General features: G+C 44.4%; 1 protein-coding gene across 4 annotated transcripts in view; it reads right to left on the reverse strand.

Moving 5' to 3' along the window:
- LOC122808839 (tropomyosin alpha-3 chain-like) overlaps positions 1 to 21,078 on the reverse strand; it is a 609,453-nt gene that overhangs the window by 289,454 nt on the left and 298,921 nt on the right. For 3 of the 4 annotated variants that reach the window (XM_044079924.1, XM_044079927.1, XM_044079926.1), the window contains 2 exons: positions 11,193 to 11,263; positions 10,748 to 10,823 (listed from right to left, as the gene is read on the reverse strand). In XM_044079924.1, the coding sequence (XP_043935859.1) occupies positions 10,748 to 10,823; positions 11,193 to 11,263 (147 nt within the window). The remainder of the gene's footprint in view (positions 1 to 10,747; positions 10,824 to 11,192; positions 11,264 to 21,078) is intronic. The other variant, XM_044079925.1, reaches the window with a different exon arrangement.

Below are 21,078 nucleotides of genomic sequence, written 5' to 3' on the forward strand. Positions count from 1 at the left end.
GGGGAGGAGTAAGAAACCGCCAAGCCTCTTTTTAGAATCAGAGTAATCCTAGCTTTCCCAGTGAAAATGCTCCCTAAGAGTATGCAAGGTTTCACCAAAAGAAAAATCCTCTGGGGGAGGAGCAGGGGGAATAGAGTCCTCTGCATCAGAATCCTCATAGGTAGATAAGGGTAAATCCTGGTCATCGAAGGAGACAGAAATTTCAGAATAGTACAGTTTTGACCTACCATAAATGTAGATGTTAGAGTGCTAATACAGCTGCAGTCATAACAGATGGGCTTTCCTACCGTCAGGCGGGTCATCGGTCGAATTCCAAAGTCTAGGTCCGGCGTCGGTTGTCGTCACTTCTTCCCTGACGTCAGTGCGACAGGGGTATAAAAGAACCAGCTAACGCCATTTTCTTCAGTTTTTCTTGCCCCAGATGTCAGGTGCCCCCCAGAAGGAAGGCAATACATAAACTTATGTAATAATGCAATGCAGTATAATCAAAAAACAGTAGTTGCAAGCAAATACACCATAAATGAATACCCCAATCAGGTTGTATGAGGAGGTGTTAGCCATTAGGCCTGCTCTAGAGGGGAAGGAGGGAGGGAAACCTGGACTGCAGCTGTATTAGCACTCTAACATCTACATTTATGGTAGGTACAAAACTGTACTATGTTCATCGTGCATACAGCTGCAGTCATAACAGATGTGCAGAATATCAAAGCTAAAAAAGGGGTGGTAGGCACTAGGTGGAACTAGGAGGAGCCAGGATGCCCTGCAAAACTGCAGTGGCAAAACCTGCTCTAGATTTGGAGTATAAAGGCAGGTGAGTGCTTGGAGAAAGTATGCACAGAACTCCAAGTTACAGCTTCCAAAATCTTTGGTAGGAAAGCTGCAGAGTTAGCTGTGGCCCTTGGAGTGAGACCGGATGCCTGCAGGTACAGTTTTACCATGGAGAGTAACAAAAGAGTATGCAGTGGGCTATCTATTTTGAGATTGTCTGTTTGGAAATAGGCTTCCCTTGAGCCCCTGTAGCATAGGGCACAGAGTTGCTCTGATTTTCTGAAAGGCTTTGTTCTGTCCAAATAATAACATAGTGGTCTGTGAATGTCCAAGGAATGTAGTAGTCTCTCCCCTTTGTTTTGAGGATTGGGGTAAAAGGTAGGCAAGTGGATAGCCTGATTCAAGGCTACCCTGGATACTACCTTTGGCATAAAGGAAGGATTGGTTCGTAAGGAAACTCTGTCCTGATGGAAAATGATGAAAGGCTGCACAGCCATGAGGACTTGTAGTTCCGAAACCCTGCAGGAAGGCTGTTTTCCATATTGCAGTTCTGTTGAGGCAGCTGGCTCAAAAGGAGGCAAATTCAGTTTCTCTAGAATGAAACTAATCCCAAGCAGGTACTGGTAGTTTCCTTGGGGGTTTTATATTCTTAGCCCCTCTGAGGAACTGCCTTAAGAGGGGGTGAGAGAATAAAGGAGGATCAGTGCTGTATTCTGCAGAAATGGCTGAGGCATGGATTTTGATGGAAGAGAATGAAAGTCCACTGCTTCGCATCTCAGCTAAGTACTGTAATATTTGAAGTAAATTCAGTATTCCAGGGTTCTGGCCCTTTTTCTCATTCCAAGCACAAAACAGTTTCCATTTGGCGGAGTAGGCTTTTCTAGTAGATCTTCTGGCCTCCAAAATGACATCCTGTACCTCCTTGGAGAGTAGGGTCTGTTGTGATTTTAAGGAATCTTCCATGCGGCTAGATTGAGTGTTTTCAGCTGACTGAAGTTTTGAAGTTGTGCTGAGTCAGTAGAAGAGGCATTCGAGGCAGGATCCATGGTGGGGAATGCGTTAGGCTCCTCAGGAGTGGGTACCAGTGTTGCCTTGGCCAGTCTGGAGCGATGAGAATCATCTTTGGTCTGTCTGCTTTGGTTTTTAACAGAACTTTGGGCAGCAGAGGAAGAGGTGGAAAGGCATAGACTGTCATTGTTGTCCAACTGAAAGAGAGTGAGTCTACTTTCCAGGCCTGTGGATGAAAGGTCCTTGAGCAGAATTTTGCCAATTGGTGATTCCTGTGGGAGGCAAAGAGATCTATGTCTGGCCTTCCCCATGCTTGAATTATCTTTGAAAAAACTTGAGGATGCAACTCTCATTCGCGTGGATCTGTCATATTTCTGCTTAGGTTGTCTGCCAGCGTGTTTTCCTTGCCTGGCAGGAACTGTGCTTGAAGCTCAATTTGCAATTCCAGAGCCATGTTCCAAAGAAACAAGACTAGCCTGCATAGGAGGTATGAGTGGGTTCCTCCCTGTTTATGTACCACATTACTGTGGTGTTCTGTCCTTATCAATAGCTGGCCTGGATTCAGCAGGTCTTTGAAAGCTATAATAGCATTTATTACTGCTAGCATTTCCTTTTGATTGATGTGTAAGTGCTTTTCCTTTTGGGACCATCTGCCCTGAATGCACCGATCTGTCATGTGCGCCCCCCCAGGCGTAATCAGAGGCGTCTGTTGTGATGGTTTGACTTGCTTGAGGCTTGCAGAATGGGAGACCTGTGTTTGTTTGGCATGCTTGAGCCCATCACAGAAATTCCTTTTGAAGACATGGAATTATTGTTTCCAAGCTGTGGCTGTGCTGAGACCATAGGTTTTTCAGGTACCATTGAAGTTTCCTCATATGCAGCTATGCACATGGGATTAGTAGGATGCAAGATGCCATGAATCCCAGAGCCTGCAGGATTTTCCTTGCAGTCAGCCTGGTGAAAGTTGCCAGTTTTCTGAAGTATTGAGTTAGTTGCCTTTGTTTCTCTGGCGTGAGTTAGGCCATCTGGGTGTTTGTATCCAAGTTGGCACCCAGGAAAATTATTGTTTGAGAGGGAATTAGCCTTTATTTCTTTTTGTTGACTGTGTATCCCAGGGAATTCAACAACCTTATTACAAAAGCCAGATTTTTCAGAAGTATGTGCTTGCTGTCCGCTTGGATAAGGCAGTCGTCCAAATATGGGTATATTTGTATCCCTTGCAGTCGGCAATTACTGATGCCAGGCATTTCGTGAACACTCTGGGCGCAGTAGATAAGCCAAAGGGCAATGCAGAGAATCAATAATGTGTTGAACCTGCAAGAAAACGGAGGTATCTTTTGCAATCTTGTCTGATTGGGACATGGGACATGCAGGTATGCCTCCTTGAGGTCCAATGTTACCAGCCAAGACTCCTTGCCCAGCATGGGAAGAAGCTGCTGTAATGTGAGCATCTTGAATTTTGGCACGAGTAAAAATATGTTTAGGATGGATAGGTCCAAAATAGGTCTCCAATCTTTGCCCTTCCTTGGTACCAAAAATAGTCTGGAATAAAAACCTTGACCCTGTTCTTGTGCAGGTACCTCTTGAATAGCTTTCATGTCCATGAGATCTGAAATTTGTTTTTGTGCCTCTGCCCTTTGATTGTGTGGCAGGTTTGGCATGCCTCTCATTTTTGGAAGGGTGTGAAAGTGGAATCTGTAGCCTCTGTCTATAATGTCCAGGATCCATTTGTCTTGTGACAATAAGCCAATTTTTCGAAAATAATGCCAGTTTTCCACCTAAAGGTGCTGCCATTTGAGCCTTGCTTGGCATGCAAAGGGGAAGTCATTGGTTCTGCTTTCTGAATGGCTGTGAATTATCGTCACTGCCTCTTAGGGTAGGTGCGTGCCATTGTCTGCCTCTAAACTATCCTTGAGATTGCCCTCTACCCCTCGGGCGCCTGTATCTACCTCTTTGGGGTCTGTCCGTGGCTGGAAAGGACCAATTTTTTGAAGGCCAATTTCTACTGAAACGTGGAGGTTGTACCTGTAGGAAATCTTTCACTGTTTGCATTGATTTTGCCTTTTCCTCCATTTTCTTTAATACCTCCTCAGCTTTAACACCAAACAATACATCTTTTTGCAGAGGTGCATCCAGTAATTTAGCTTTGACATGATCTGGTAAGGTTTGATCTTTGTGCCAAGCATGTCTACGCAAGACTGATCCTGTAACAGCAACCTCTACAGGAGGCCTCTAAAGCATCAAAACCACATTGCAAGGTATGTTTACCTACTTGTTCTGCACTATGTATCAAATCCTGCAACTCCTTTAAATCTGGTTGTTCAGGTTGTGACATTTTGCTTCTCAACTGTGATAACAGAAACTGTTGGTACTTTAACATATGGAACTGTCAGTTTAACGCCCTCATGGATAAGGTGGCAGAGGTGTACACCTTTTTCCCCCCACCTTTCTAAAGCTCTGGAATCCCTCTCTGAAGGTAAAGGATGTTTAGCAGTGGAGGCCTTAATTCCCTTGAGGCCCTGTGAGATAAGTTTCTGGGTCAGCCGCATGGCTTTTGTATAGGAATTGGTGCAAGTCAGGAACCCGGTAATACCTGTCAGGCTTGACTGGGGCTGGAGGTAAAGAGTCTGGGTTAAGGTAGGACTCCTAATACACATCAAGGATATCCAAGACAGGGGGTATAGCCAGAGGCCTGTGTTGAGGGAGCAAGAGAAAATCCCCAAGCCTTTTTCTTGGAGTCTGAGTACTCTTGACCTTCCCAGTGGAAGTGTTCCCTCAAGGTATACAAGGTTTCCCCAAAAAAAGAGTAATCCTCGGGGGGGTGGGGGGGGGGATGGGGCAGAGGCAATGGACTCCTCTGCATCAGAATTTTCAAAAGGGGAGTATGAATGTTCCTGGTCATCAGAATGTTCTGAAATAATGGAAGCCTGGTCCGAGGAGGGGGATTCTTCCTCCACTCCGGTCCTTTTTTCCAGGGGGGGGGTTTGAGAACCCCTGATTAGAGAAATTAAGTCTTCAGCCATTTTGAGCATCTGCTTTTTAGGCATGGGGCCTTGAGAAGGGCCCTGTGGGGTTTGTTTTTTAGAATGCATGGCTGGCTTAGACTTAGTGAAAGCCTTGATGGAAAAAGAAGAGGAAGGCCTGAAGACACCTTGAGAGGGCAGACCTGTCTAAACTGAGTTACACCGCCAAGAGTGGCTTCGGTATCTGTAGTCGGGGTGTGGGCCGAAGAGCCTGTGACCTCAGGTACAGAAGACACCGCCAATGAAGTGTCATCGGTAGTCAGGGGCTGCGTAGGCACCTCGATGAGAACCGGACCACCTGTAATTGGCTTTGGCGTGGTGTCAGTAGAGGCCAGGGACCTCGTGTGTCTGTCCTTATCTTTGCGTCTTTTAGTCAAAACTGGAGTCTGAGTATTCGACATTATGTAGTTAAAATTTTTGCCAAAAAAGTGCTGGGCGAACTCTGCCCGACGCTTAATGGTGCGTTTGTTGAATGTAGCACAAAAACGGCAGGCCAAGACGTCGTGGTCTGGGCCTAAGCAAGGAATGCAGAGGGAATGAAAATCCTTATGCGGTATTTGCTTCCCACATGAAATACAATTATTAACTTTGTCTGACATCAGTCTAAAGCAAGAAAAGTTTCCCCAACGGGGTACTTGGCTTTCAAGACTTCGGTTGCAGATATTCATAATCTCAGGAGCTGGCCGACCGGCACTTGCGAACTGCTTCGGGCACCGCGCGGCAAGAAAGACTGAAGAAAATGGCATCGGCTGGTTCTTATACCCCTGTCGCACTGACATCAGGGAAGAAGCAACGACAACCGACGCCGGACCTAGACTTTGGAATTCGGCTGACCAAGGACCTGCCTGACGGCAGGAAAACCCATCTGTTATGACTGCAGCTGTATGCACGAACATCCTGGTCGGAAGTATCATAAGCAAATTCGGTCCTAAGTCTCTTAGATGGGGAAGGTTGGCTTACCCTGATTAAAGTAAGGTCTTCAGCCATTATTTGTTTTTTTTTTAGGCATAGAGGCCTGACCATGTGGTCTGGGCATCTGTTTCCTAGGCAAGGTTTGAGTTATAGGCCTAGAAGAAGATGGCATATGTTTAACATGCAAGCCAGTGCCTGCACAGCGGCTCCGGACCCATTCAAGGTAGGAGACATCCGCAGGTTCTACAGTTGAAGCATCTTGCGGCATTACCAGACTCAGAATGAGTCTCGGTAGAGGCCCGCGAATCTTAAGTAGCAGGCATCAGGGGCTGCGAAAGTGCCTGAGTACCAGCGAACAGGCGACTAGCTTAGGAGAAGCTTCGTTGGCAGCTTTGGACCTAGGCGGCCTGTTTCGGAATGTCTGTAGTCGGGTGACTTACCAAAGACCTATTTGGATAATTTAGCAGAGTACCAAAATATTTAGAAGCGAAAATCTACCTAATAGTTTGTGGTTTAAATAAGGCACAATAGACAGCAAGGTACACCGTGGTCAGGGCCTAGGCAAGGAATACAGTACGAATGACAATCTTTGAGGTATTTGCTTTCCACAAGAAATACAATTATTGACTTTTACTGACATCGGTTTAGACCAAGAAAAAGTTTTCCCAACGGGGTACTGCTTTAGTTGTAGACTTTGGTTCTGAAGCTCTAAAACAAAAATTTCAGGTGTCTGCAGACTGGCACTTGCGAACTGCTTCTGCTTCGGGCACCACACAGCAAGAAAGACTGATGTAATGGCATTGGCTGCATGCTTTATATCCCCGACTACCTGACGTCATGGAAGATGAGACAGCAACTGATGCAGGACCAAAGACTTTTTGATAATCAGGCCGACTGAGGGCTACTGCAAGCAGATAACCCAAATGTGAAGACTGCAACAGTGAAACACAAAGAACATCAGTGAATCTGAATAAGCAAACAGACTTGCACATACAAAATATGCAATTACTCTAAGCACAACCTCTCCGTGGTATGGAGATCACTGAGTTGGTACCTTAGTCAGGGGATGTGCTTCTCAGATTATGGGGGCAGTTACACAATCACTGTTCTGTATTTTTTTCACAATTCCACGACTCACTGTCGTGAGCCTTGGAGTTACAATAGGGAGCCACTGAAAGAGCATGTCAACACGGTTTATACAAGGAAAGCTCAAAATGGTGCAACCGTAGCCTGAAGAGCCACAGTTGGCCAATTCAGAGACTGCCTGAAGAATGGCCACAATCTACACTATGCAGGAAGTGAGCACAAAGATAAATATGCCCAACTGTCAGACATTATGTAGCAAATAAAGGACAAAGCAATCAAACTACAAAAGCCAGCATTATGAATTTACATTTCATGGCTGCAGAATCAAGTGACACTGGAAATGAAAGGCAAGAAATGCCAGAAAGCAAGCATCTGAAAGTAGCTATTAACCTCAGTATAGAACTTGGGTAAGGAAGTATTTGCAAAGGAAAGTCAGCAACTAAAGATTAAAGTAATACTAATCTTTCATAGTAAGGACTACACAGATAATCCATGGCTACACAATACATTGTTGTGTCAGCAGCTACATCTATGCTGCTGGAGTTATTTACTGCCTTTTATAGTTACTCCACAAGTAACTGAACATCTTAAACAGAAAGGTCACTTCAACAGCCTGTAAATTAAAATATTTTATCCCTAAATACTTTGTAGGATTCAGATACCATTTTGTAGTCAATGCTGTCACAACCTGTCCTACTAAAACCAGTTAAAAGGTTCATAGGTTGGTACTAGGCTACTGGCCCTATGACCTATACAAGCCTAGCCATAACAATTCCCTGGTTATTTCTCCCCATAATATTTACTTCCCTGGACCTCCTGTCTAGTAGGGCAACAGACGTGATTCCCCGGGGTGAATTTCCCATCCAATCAAGGTTCCTTTTGAAGAGGGCCAAAGAGGTGGTCTGCTTGACATGTATGGGCAGTCTATCCAGAGTCTGGGTCAGGAACCTATCCCTCAAGCATATTTTGTTCATTACGATGACGAGGTTTAGATCCATGGAGCGTGTGGCTCTGACAGATTGGGATTTCTTTAAGTATAGCATGTCCAACAGCTCTGGGTTTGACATGGCTTTATGTCAAGCAGAGATTGCCTCCAAGAACATATGGTCAGCATAGGGCATCGGCTTTAGGACCATGATTCTTTTAGTGAGGTATTTCTGTGGTCTTTCCAGTTGCTGCAGATGTCTTGAGAGGTACACACCAAACAGGGCATTTTACTCTATAATAGGTCTAATGAGGGATGAATACAGTGAGACAATGACCTTTTTTCTGGATGAAAAGCCCTTAGTGGTGAGGTGTGCCACACAGGATTTCCTAACTGTTATGGCAATGTGGTTATCGAAGGTTACACCACTGTCAACACGTGTCCCCAAGTCTCATCACACTTTCGGTGTTTAGTGTACTGCCACCTATGTGGTAATTCATGGGTACACGTTTTTTCTCCCAAAGGGGATAATTATACATTTCTTGGCAGTGAGCCCATGGCTCTGGCACCAAGCATCCATTTCTGTAAGGCCCTTTTGTAGAATATCCACATCATTTGAGGGCTCAGTAATGGCTCCCAGTTTGCAGTCATCTGTGACCTTTATTAGCCAGACTCCCTTAGTGTTGGGCCTGTACTTCAGAGAAGTAGATGCCAAACAAGAGCGGTCCCAGAACTGAACCCTAAGGTACTCCACTGGCCACTTGTCTGGAGCTGGATTTGGAGTCTGCTACTTTTACAGTGTGGGTTCTGTCAGTAAGCCAGTTGGCAAACAAGAGTGACGTAGGGATTAATGTCCGGATTAATGTCCAGATTAGTAAGTTTATCTAGGACTACAGAGTGGGAGATGGTTCTGAAGGCCTTGGCAAGGTCCAGACAGGCTGTGTGGACTGCCTTACCCTCGTCCACAGCTCTGGAGACTTGATTCAAAGAAGCCAATCAGGTTCAGGAGACAAGATCGGCCCTTCATGAACCCAAACTGGGTGGGGTCCAGTGTTTGAAGGTTGCCAATGTCTTTGTTTACAAGTTCCATGATAATACGTTCCATGGCCTTGCAGATCAGGCTTGTCAGACTGATGGGGCAGTATTTCCCAGGATTCAAGGTGGATTCCCCCCTTGTGCAGTGGGATAACTGTAGCTGTGTGCCACTCAGTGGGCACAAAGCCTGAGGTGAGGCTATGATTAAACAGGACACTTGGGTGAGGTGCCAGTTCATTTCATAGTTAATGTAGTACACAGCCCCATCTGGTCCCACAGATGCTATAATCTTAGCTTTGGAGAGTGCGTTTTTTTATCTGTGTGGCCAGTATTACTGGAATTTGGCAATCTTTCAGTATTGAGTTGGGCCCTTTTGGGTGTGAGAGGGGTAAAGTTGGCACTGAATCAGTCTGCCAGGATATTTGCAATATCCTTGGGATCAGTATATTTAATGACACTCTGTTATAGCTCAGAGCAGATATGAGCATTCCCATTTAGATTCTTGACAGCTATAGAATGCCTTGTGGTAGTCTTTGGAATCTTTGGCAATTTTCACAACTAGAGTTGAGGATTTTATGAGAGATCTCAGCTTCTTACCGAGACTGGTAAGAGATTTTTTTTGCATCCTGGGATTTTCCTCCTTTCTGCAACAGTTTCTTCATTTTGTTGTAAATGTAAGCAGACCTCAGAAAACCACCACTCATCCACAGACCTAGAAGCATGCATCTGTTTAAATTCATACTTCAATCGTGAAAATCCTTGGAAGAGTTCCAATATACCTAGTGAATAAGATCCTTCATTATCTGATCCTGGCCAATTTGGAAAAAAACTGCCAGCGTGCCTAGAAGCTTTTGCTCGTGTGTCCAATGGTCTGCCTCATGTGGTACTATTATTGCAGGAAGACATTCACGAAATCTCACTTTTCAGCAAAGCAGTCCATTCCGAATGCACCATGACCAAGAGTTTCATGTAACACATGTAACAGTCCAAACCTTATCAAATACTGCTCTAATAAGGATGAAGTTAGAATTCCATTTACGAGATACACATCTGATGGATGGCTGGCAAGAGGTTTTTCTTATCAAAAGACCAGGCAAAACACAAGCAGTCTAAAACCGCTAGCTACTTACTGAAGGGCTTTTTTCATTTATGATGGCACCTTCAACGCATTCAATTTTATGGTCTACATCCAAGCAGTGAACTGTTTTTAGCAATGGAAAGGCACAAGACAACCTGACTGACATAGTATTTTGAGCTCTGAATGCAAAAGAATGGGAAAATTGTGTAATTAGAAGAAAAATAAAAACTACGAAATTTTAAAAGGCCCTATTTACAAGTTGATGGAAATTCAAACAGTAGCACACCCATGCCAACAGGGCAGGGACATAAGCAACCAAAAATACTACATGGACACCTGCACCAATTTGTGAAGCTGGATTCTGCATTGTAGAATATGTAGAAAGGAGGCTTCAAAGACCCTAAAGTTACAGCAGCCAATACTGCCATCACAGAAAGCTCCATGCATCAGAAAAGCTATACAAGCCTTCACAGATAACAGCCCTAGCCATAAGGCCATACAATCATATGGCCTTATGGCTAAGGCTGTTAGGAAGTCATTGGCTTAAAGTCAAGTGATACGAAAAACTTACAAACACGTAAACACTAAATGGATATACAGACCACTTCAGCCAACCACCTTTGGAATTTCTGACATTACCAAGCAAACCCTTGAACTCAGCCAACTGACTCAGTCACCAACTAGGAAAATGGCTTCCATGTGCAGCCTTGTTTTTTCTTACCTCCTAATAAATACTACTTATTCGGAAAGTGGACAAGTGTATTAAGAGTAAAAGGCCAATTACAATAGCAAGTAAAAAGAATGAATGCTCAGGGTGAAGTTAGAAGGAAGACAAGCCATGCACAGCAGAATGCATGGGGAAGGAAAATGCACCAAAACAAGCAATGTTTATCATTTAGCACATATCTCTACCTTCTCTTCAGATGCATGCAGGGACTTCAAAGACTGGTCCACCGATCTCAATTGCTCTTCCATTTGTCGGACACGGCTATTTTGAGGAAATCGAAGCACACATGCAGGGACAATGCCAAATGGGTAAGATGCAAAACAAAACATGCACAACACAAAGAAAGAAAAAACACATGATCACAACATGCAAGTAATTCTTTGCAGGCATCATACAGTTTGTTATATTTTTCCCCAAATATATGGTAACCACCCATACTAAATGCCAGGGCAGTTGTACACATAGTTTACCAGTATGAAATTTTAAATATTTCCTCATGTGTAAAACAAAGTATGCATACTGCCAGACACTGGCAACCCAAGCTTGGTTAAAAACAGCACATCTGTTATTTAAAATTAGCTCAAACTTAAGCAATGCAAGATGGGAATAAGACAATGGGTCAGAACTCACGCTTCTCCAAGGGCAGCTCTTTCCTCTGTTCGCTCCAAATCCTTCTCAATTATCACCAGCTTACGAGCAACCTACAAGAAGGTTAATAAAGAGCAAGTCATTTGACAGAATTAAACTACACTCAAAAGGGTTATTGCAAAACATTACTGTGGTGGAGAGTCCTGGAGTGCATGTACTTTCTAGTAGGACAGTCAGCCCAGAATGTTTTAATCTGCTTATCTATATTCCTGCTCTGATTTATGCTAAGAAAAAGTAGGTAGACAATTTTGCCCGTTTCCTTAAGCAATCTAGTTCACTTCAAAATTCCTCTGCTATGCCCCCTAACAAAGGCAGGATATGTACACAAAAGTGTGCGAGGTGGGTGGAAGTAAAGGAACCAAAGCAAATTTACGTGAACAAATCAGAATACCAAACCTGCCCCATAACCATCTAAACCTGCAATAGTGTTAAGTATACTAATTTATTTAAAGCGAATATACGGCTGTTAAACAGTTCACAAAGGCACTAAATCCAGAACTGGAGAAAATCTTTGCCTAGGGCACTACTATAAAAAAAGTACAGTTTTGTACCTACCATAAATGTAGATGTCCGATAGGTATGCATCTGCAGTCATCACATATGGGTTGTCCTGCCTCAGACAGCCCTTTGGTTGGCCGGATTCCAAAGTCTGGGTCCGGCGTCGGCTGATGCCACCCTCTCCCCGACGTCATAGCGCCTGGGGTATAAAAGCGTCAGCCGACGCCAACTATCTCAGTGTTTCTTGCCCCAGATGCCAGGTGCCCTCAAAGGAAGGCTAAATTTGGAGAAATGCAATAAATTCCAAACATGCACAGAAATATATATGCAAATTATATATATATATATATATATATATATATATATATATATATATATATATATATATATATATATAAAACAAATGCACCATAATAGATAACCCCAACCAGCTATGAGAGGGGAAAGTACCCAATAAATACCCAAGAGGGGGAAGGAGGGAGGGTAAACCTGACTGCAGATGCATACCTATCGGCCATCTACATTTATGGTAGGTACAAAACTGTACTATGTCCTTCAAGGATGCATCTGCAGTCATGGGTAGAATACCATAGCCAAACTGGGGGTGGAGGATCTATGTAAAGGATGGTGTAGCTAAAATGCCCTGCAGGACTGCCGTAGCAAAGCCTGCTCTGGATCTGGAATATAAAGGTAAATTGTAATGCTTGGAAAATGTATGCACGGAGCTCCATGTAGCAGCTTCTAAAATGTCCTTGGTAGCTACCCCTCAAGAAGGCTGTGGAGGTGGCTGTGGCTCTGGTGGAATGAGGTCTGATGTTAGCTGGCAGTTTTTCCATGAAAGGAGTAACAAAAACGTATGCAATTCCCTATCCATTTTGAAATTGTCTGTTTGGAAATTGCTTTTCCTTGTGCACCAGCAGCATATGCCACCAACAGCTGGTCAGTTTTTCTGTAGCTTTTAGTTCTGTCCAAGTAGTAGCGCAACTGTCTGTGTATGTCCAGGGTGTGCAATAGTTTCTCCCCTTTGTTTTGTGGATTTGGAAAGAAGGTAGGCAGGTGAATAGCTTGGTTTAATGAGACCCTGGATACCACCTTTGGCATAAATGAAGGATTGGTTCTCAATGAGAGACTGTCCTGATGAAAAATACGAAATGGCTGTACTGCCATGAGGGCCTGTAACTCAGATACTCTTCTTGCTGAGGTTATGGCCAGAAGGAAGGCGAACTTCCAAGACAGGAACTGTAGTTCTGCAGATGCTGCTGGTTCAAAGGGAGGCAGAGTTAGTTTTTCCAACACGAAGTTAAGGTCCCAAGTAGGCACTGGAGGTTTCCTTGGAGGATTGATGTTTTTAATTCCTCTTAGAAACTGTCTTAGGAGAGGAGGAGAAAAGACAGGTGGGTCAGTATTGTACTCTGCTGAAATTGCTGAAGCATGAATTTTAGTGGAAGAGTAAGACAGGCCATTATGGAGCATTTCTGCCAAGTATTCCAGGATATGTGCCATGTTCATCACTGTCGCATCTAGGCCCTTTGTGGTGCTCCAAGTGTGAAATCTTTTCCATTTTGCTGAATATGCCTTTCTTGTGGAAGGCCTGCGAGCTTCCATGATGATATCCTTCACTCTCTTTGTTAGCTTATCCTGAGGAGTCAAGGTATTTTCCAGGCTGTTAGTTGCAAGGTTTTCAGGTTGGAATGCAGAGTTTTGTAATTGTGCTCTGTCAGGAGAAGTGGCCATTGAGGAAGAGGCCATGGTTTCGTGCGTGACATGCTCTTTAACAGTGGGTACCAGTGCTGTCTTGGCCAGTCCGGAGCTATCAGAATTCACTTTTGTCTGCTCTGTCCAGATCTTCAGTAAGACCTTGGTCATTAATGAAGAGGTGGAAATGCATACACTGTTAGAGTTCTCCAGCTGAAAGATAGGGCGTCCACTTTCCATGCTTGTGGGTGGTATGTCCTTGAGCAGAATTTCTTCAGCTGATGGTTGTGGGGGGAGGCAAAAAGATCTATGTCTGGCCTTCCCCATGATTGTGTTATCTGTAGGAAGATGTCTGGGTGCAGCATCCGTTCGTGTGCATCCATGATATTTCTGCTTAAGCTGTCCACCAGTATATTGTCTTTCCCTGGCACAAACTGGGATTGCAGCTCTATATTGAGTTTCAAGGAAAGTTCCCATAGATTCATTGCCAGTCTGCAAAGAGGGTAGGAATGGGTGTCTCCTTGCTTGTTTATGTACCACATAACTGTGGTGTTGTCTGTCCTTATTAGCAGGTGGCCTTGATGCAGAAAGTTTGAAGGTCTCGATTGCATGCATCACTGCCAGCATTTCCTTTTGGTGTATGTGCATGCGTAGCTCCTTTTTTGACCATAGTCCTTGAATACACCTGCCCTCCATGTGTGCTCCCCAACTGTGGTCTGAAGCGTCAGTTGTGATTGTTTGGCTGGCTATTTGTTTGCTGAAGGACAGACCCCTGTTTGACTGGCTTGCTTGAGCCCACCACAGAAATTCCTTTTGGAGGCATGGAATGAGTGGGATCAAAGATTCTAAGCTGTGACTGTGCTGAGTCCATAAACTCCTTAGGTACCATTGTAGTTTCCTCATATGTAGCCTTGCTTGTGGAATCAGAAGAATGCAAGATGTCATGTAACCCAGGGCCTGCAGGATTTTCCTTGCAGTCAGCTGAGTTTGTCTTGTCAGATTCTTGAAGTAATCCGGTAGTTGTCTGTTTTTCTTCTGTGAGAAAAGCCATTTGGGTGGTTGTGTCTAGATCCGTATCCAGAAAAGTTATTCTTTGGGATGGAACAAGTCTAGATTTGTGTATGTTGACTGTATATCCCAAGGCCTGCAGTAGGCAGATGGCATAATTAAAGTCCTTTACCAAAGTTTGTTGGCTGTCCGCTTGTATAAGGCAGTCGTCCAGATATGGGTATATTTGAATCCCCTGAAGTCTGCAGTGTGCAATTACTGATGCCAGGCATTTCGTGAATACTCTGGGTGCAGTAGATAAGCCAAAGGGCAATGCTGAGAACTGATAATGCTCTGAACCTGCAAGAAATCTGAGGTGTCTTCTGCAACTTTGTCTGATAGGGACATGCAGGTATGCCTCCTTGAGGTCTAGAGTCACCAGCCAAGACCCCTTGCCCAGCATGGGAAGGAGTTGCTGTAGTCAGCATTTTGAATTTTGGCACAATGAGATAAGTATTCAGTGCAGACAAGTCGAGAACAGGCCTCCATTGATTTTCCTTTCTTGGAACAAGGAATAGTCTGGAGTAAAATCCTTGGCCTTGTTCTGAAAGAGGAACCTTTTCTATAGCTTTCATTTGCATTAAGCTGGAGATTTGTTTCAAAGCCTCTGCCCTTTGATTTGGTGGCAGGTCTGGCATGCCTTTTCTTTTTGGCAATGTGTTAAAATGGAACCTGTTTTGCAGTGTCCATTTGTCTCTTGTAATACTGTGCCAATTTTCTGAGAATAAGGAAAGCTTTCCGCCCAAAGGTGCTTCGAATTGAGCCCTGGTTGGCGGAGTCAAAGCAAAGTCATTGAGTCTGTTCTTATGCAGTAGTTGAAGGTCCTGCACTACCTCTCTGGTTGGGAGGCTGCCATTGACGACCTCTGTAGGAGCCTCTAGCTTGCCCTCTACCTCTGGCATGCCTGTTCTTGCCTCTGAAATCTTGTGTCTGGAAAGGACCAATTCTTGGTAGGCCAACTTCTGCTGAATCTTGGTGGTTGGACTTGTAGAAAATCTTTGACTGTTTGTACAGACTTTGCCTTTTCCTCAAATTTCTTTAAGACCTCCTGAGCAGTGGAGCCAAATAACGTTTGCTTTTCCAGTGGAGCATCCAGAAGCTTAACTTTGACATGGTCTGGCAGAGATTGTTCCTTCAGCCAAGCATGCCTACGTATGACTGCACCTGTCATAGCTGACCTACATGAAGCTTCCAATGCATCATAACCACACTAAGAAATGGTTGCTAACCTGCTGGGAGTTATGTACCAGATCCTGAAGTGATTTGCGATCTAGGGGTTCAGGTGAAGACAGTTTCTTATGCAATTCATCTAACAAATACTCTTGGTACTGTATCATATGAAATTGACAATTTAATGCCCTCATAGAAAAGAGTAGCAGAAGTATACACTTTACCCCATCTCTCTAAAGCCCTGGACTCCCTTTCAGAGGGGAGTGGATTCTTAGTAATGGAAGCTGCAACCCCTTTAGGGCCCTGGGAGATGGTTTCTGGATCAGCAGAGTGGGCCTTGTAAAGAAAAAGATGCGAGTCCGGGACCCTGTAGTACCTATCGGGTTTGGCAGGGGCCGGAGGAAGAGTGTCAGGGGTTATGCTAGACTCAGAGTACACATCATCAATGACAGTTAAAACAGGAGGAATAGCCAAAGGTCTATGCTGAGGTAAATGCAGAAAAGTTCTTAATCTTTTCCTGGAATCAGAGAATTCCTGGCCCTGCCATTTGAAATGCTCTCAGTGTGAAGGGTCTCCCCGAAGGATAGTTCAGGAGGGGAGGCCGAGGGGATTGATTCCTCTGCATCAGAATCCTCGTAGGCCAAAAAAGCCTCCTCCTGGTAGTCCGAGAGAGCAGAGCCATCAGAGGCCTCCTCTGAGGAGTGGGGATCAGAGGGCTCAACCCTGGGCCTTTTGTCTAGAGGGGGTTGAGAGCCCCTGTCCGGATGGGGTTGAGAGCCTTAATTAAGGAGATAAGGTCCTCTGCTAAAGTTAGAATCTGTGAACTGGTAGAGGGTCCCCGAGGAATAACCCTGGGAGGCATAGCTTTTGTATGTTTAGCAGCTTTAGCCCTGGTGAAAGCCTTTATGGACATGGATGCAGGAGGCCTAGTTGCACCACGTGCTGGTGTAGTTTTGTCTAGAGGAATGGTGTCGGAACTTTCCAAGACACCAGTTTATGAAGGAAATTCAATAACCGACTCAGCATGGGCCTCCGGGGCCGAGGTTGTCGGTTGAGTGGTTTTGGGGGTCAGAAGTACCAAGGACTCTGTTTCAGCAGAGACAGACACTCGCGGTAGGCCTGGCCATGGTTTCAGCTGAAACCGCGGCCCGCATGTCGGTCCTTGTCCTTCCGTTTCTTTGTTAAATGTGACGTAGGAGTCTCAGACGGCATATTGTATGAAAAACTAGCCCCAAAAAATTCCTCTGCAAACTCCGCCCGACGTCTAAGAGTGCGTCGGTTGAAGGAAGCACAGGCTGAACAGGCCGAGACGTCGTGGTCTGGGCCTAGGCAGGGGAGGCAGTAAGAGTGGAAATCCTTATGAGGTATTTGTTTCCCACAAGTTAAGCAATTATTAACTTTATCTGACATCGGCTAAGGCAAGAAAGAGTCCCCAACGGGGTACTTGGATTTTGAAGTCTTCGGTAGCTGAATTACAGGAGCTGGCCGACCGGCACTTGCGAACTGCTTCTGCTTCGGGCACCACGCAGCAAGAAAGACTGAGGAAGATGGTGTCGGCTGACGCTTTTATACCCCAGGCGTTTTGACGTCGGGGAGAGGGTGACATCAGCAGACGCCGGACCCAGACTTTGGAATCCGGCCGACCGAAGGGCTGCCTGAGGCAGGACAACCCATATGTGATGACTGCAGATGCATCCTTGAAGGACATCAGACTTGGCACTTCCAGCAGCTGCACACAAACACTTGACAATAGTTTATATCTACAAATACACAAGTTACACCAATACCCACTTTGATTACCTCTTTAAAGACAAGGAGTTTGCAACTTTTACTACTCTGCTTGACCCATCAGGACCCTCTTCAATAGGTGTATGAAAAGGCTCATTACTTTCACTCCAATTTGAAGTTTGTTGGAAGATATTTTTGGGCTCCTGAGCCTGGCACTAGGTGCACCTAGGCACCCCCCCCCCCCAAGAGTCTAAGAGGTTCCCCTAGCACAAGAGCCAGTTTTTTTTCCCACTTACTGAGCACACCAGCAAATCTAGACCATTTAACACTGTTCACAAACATGTGCAATATTTACTTATCCAGCTGACAGGAAATACTGCAAGCATGCTGGACAGAAGACCTGCCCAAGTGCAAAAACAAATAGGTCCTTATTCTTTAGGTAACTGGATTGAATCCCAAGCCCTAAAAATCCCCATGGTTTTAGAAGTCAAATTATCCACGAGAAAAGGCTCAAAACCCAGCCCTTGAGCTACTAAGATCGTAAATGTGCAACTCCTCAGTTTTATATTGCAGCTAAGGTCTCTACAGACTCTATTGTTCTATTCCTTTGTTACTGTCAGCATTGCTACTGTTGCAGAACTGGTCTCCTATTTACAAAAGTTGTAGACAGTGTTACAATGCATCGTTTTCTAGTCTGACTTGGTGCTTAGAGCTGCTAGCACTTGGATACTATAGTATCAAACTGGGTTGCTCCTCATCACTTTTTAGTTAAAATAGATGCTAAGCAGTGTGACGAGTGTTCTGTGATTCAGTTTGAAGGAAAGCAATAAGTTAAATACAGAACACCTATTAAAAGTCCTATTAAAAGTCCTGTTTTGCTGCCAAGTCAGAGCGATCCTTAGTTGTTTTAATTGCTGTACCATGAGAAATATTATAGCAATGTAGATATGTAAATGTCTGTGTTGCGATATTTAAGTACTGTTATATACAACTGTTGTGATGGTTTACTACTGCTATATCTGTGATAAACTGTCTTTAAATTCATGGGCTACCTAAATTATCTGGTATATAAAATCACTAAGCAAGGTGCTTTTTGTTTTTTTTTCCAAGGGCTTCATATGTGAATGCATAAGTTGCATGAGCCTTTTTTACTAAACATTTCGTACCACTGTAAATAGTGCAACGTGCTGCTACTCAAACCCACTACCCTTCCTACCTGGGCTACTTTTTACAGCACTTCTCTCTCATTCCCCTTTGAGACCTTAACGTAATTGTTTTGAACTCCTTTTCATTTAGTGACCACTGTCCCTGCGAACGGGTTCTCTGTCCCCCACTTGCTGAATCTTTGGCCACTGGCCGTATCTACAGTGAAGAAACCAGCCACAAAGACTGAAGGGCTTTAAAAAGAAAATAAGTTACTGTAGGTGTCTAAGTTTCCCTCCAAGTACCTGGTCTAAAGCAGAAATAACTGGCTCTACCCACGGCTACGGACAGCAGCTGCACCCCCATCTGCTACATCAGTAAACCAAGATATCATGAAGGGATTCACATCCAGATCTAGTGAGGTCATTGTTCCCCTGTACTCTTCACTTATCAGACCAATGATAGAGTACAATGCCCCATTTGGGAATGCATCTCACCCATCTGCAGCAATTGGAGAGACCCCAAAAGTTCCTCACCAAAAGGATAAAGGGACTCCAAAATCTGTCATATGCTGCCAGATTGAAGAAACTCCAGCTCTATTCAGTCGCATACCATCTGCTCAGAGGTGACATGTGCCTGACATACAAGGCCATGTCCAACCAGAAATTAATGGACATGCTCCACCTCAAAAAATCCAAATCCACCAAAACCACTAGAGCAAGCGACTTAGCACGGATATAAATAGGACGTGCTGGAGGGATAGATTTATCACTCAGAGACTCCCTATGCTGTGGAATAAAATCCCGGTCCATGTGAGGCAGAGCACCTCACTGGCTCTGTTCAAGAGAAATCTTGACCTGTGGATGGGAGATCGTAGGTTTACCCCGGGAATCATCTCTGTGTCACTGCTGGACAGAGGCACAACAAACTAATGGGCACAGTATTTTTTCATATAAGGGGTGGCGTAAGCCACAAAACTTTGGGCTAGGCTTATAAATGCCTTAGGGCAGATAGCCTAGTATAAACCTATGAACCTATAAAGCTCTAGGTGAAAAAAGGTAACCCAGCAGATACACTGGAATTGCCCACTTGTAAAACAGAGGCAAAAAGGTACTTAAACTGCCACTTCTCGTCTGCTTCAAACTAGGTATCTACCCAGAAAGGACAGCTTAAAAAAAACAAAAAAAATATAAAAAAAATTCGGGTCTATAGATTCTAGCAACTCCCCAACAACTAGATTCTAGCAACTCCCCAACAATTTGGCTATTTAGACAACCTGCAATCTTTAGCCTGGGGGAGTTCTAGCCTGCTCAGTTTGCTACGCTCCCCTCCCTGCCCCCCCATTTCCATCCACCCCCAGTACCCCTACATTTATTCTTAGCCTTAATCCCACCCCTAATTGCCAGCAATTAGGCTACACCCCTCAACCTACATCCAACACAATGCTACTACCTAATAAAACAATCATAACCTGTGTAGTTCTAGCTCACATTACATCCTACCAAGGCTCCACATTCACATGCCCCAACTTCCACTGTACTCTCTCAACACCCTCCCTCAAACAATTACAATACTACACAACCCCTGCCACCAAAACCATCCTCCCAATACACACTCCATTACCAAACACCTAGCACTCAAAAATAAAATATCCTCAAGATACCATAAGCAATTTACTACGCATATAAAATGTATCCTAAACACCCTCTATAAACTAGCCATCGCTGGAGACTGCCATCCAAACCCTGGTCCTACTAATCCAACCCAACCACAAACCCTAGTCCAAGCAACCCCCCACCACTCAACTCCTAGCCAGCAAGAAAACACACCTACTTATGCCCCTAAACATCAGAAGCATATGCAATAAAATCCAGGAACTACATGCCAGCATAAGCATATATTCCCAGATATTCTCTTCCTAACTGAAACCTGGCTCAAACCTCACATCAAAAGTGAGGAAATACTTCCACCTGAATAAAACATCCTTCGCATAGACAGGTTGTCCAAAAAAGGAGGTGGTGTAGCAATGATATTTAAACACCACCTCAATATTCAACTCCTGAACTAATCTGCCCTCACCACAACAATGAAGAAATCATGTATGCCAATATCAAACTAAACCCAAACAAAACAATATTATAGGATGTTATTTCCCACCAGGGCAAATTGTAATACCTCTAGAAAATCTCCTGAGCTGGGCTACTCTATCCCAGGAAACCATCATTCTCGGTGACCAACATCAACTGGCTATCCTGTAATAAGCAGTCTCCCAACCATTCACCTTAATCTCCATGGATTCACTCAACTCATTCAATTCCCTACCAGAATCAACAAAAACCCTAATAATCATACCTTACTTGACTGGATCCTAGTCAACGAAGGCCCTCACTCTTACCTAGCAGGCTGCTTACCTGACAGTCTTAGTGACCACTCCCCCACTTTAGTAAGGCACCACATAGTCTGAAGACCATTATCCACAGGAAAATACGAACAAGTCCAACTTTGACCCCAACTCCATCTCCTCCCTGCAAAAAATTAACTGGTCACCACTAAAATACCTCAACCTAGATGAGGCGGTCCACCAACA

This window comes from Protopterus annectens, chromosome 8.part0 (assembly GCF_019279795.1).
Source record: "Protopterus annectens isolate FY-2018-M chromosome 8.part0, PAN1.0, whole genome shotgun sequence".
NCBI lineage: Eukaryota > Metazoa > Chordata > Ceratodontiformes > Protopteridae > Protopterus > Protopterus annectens.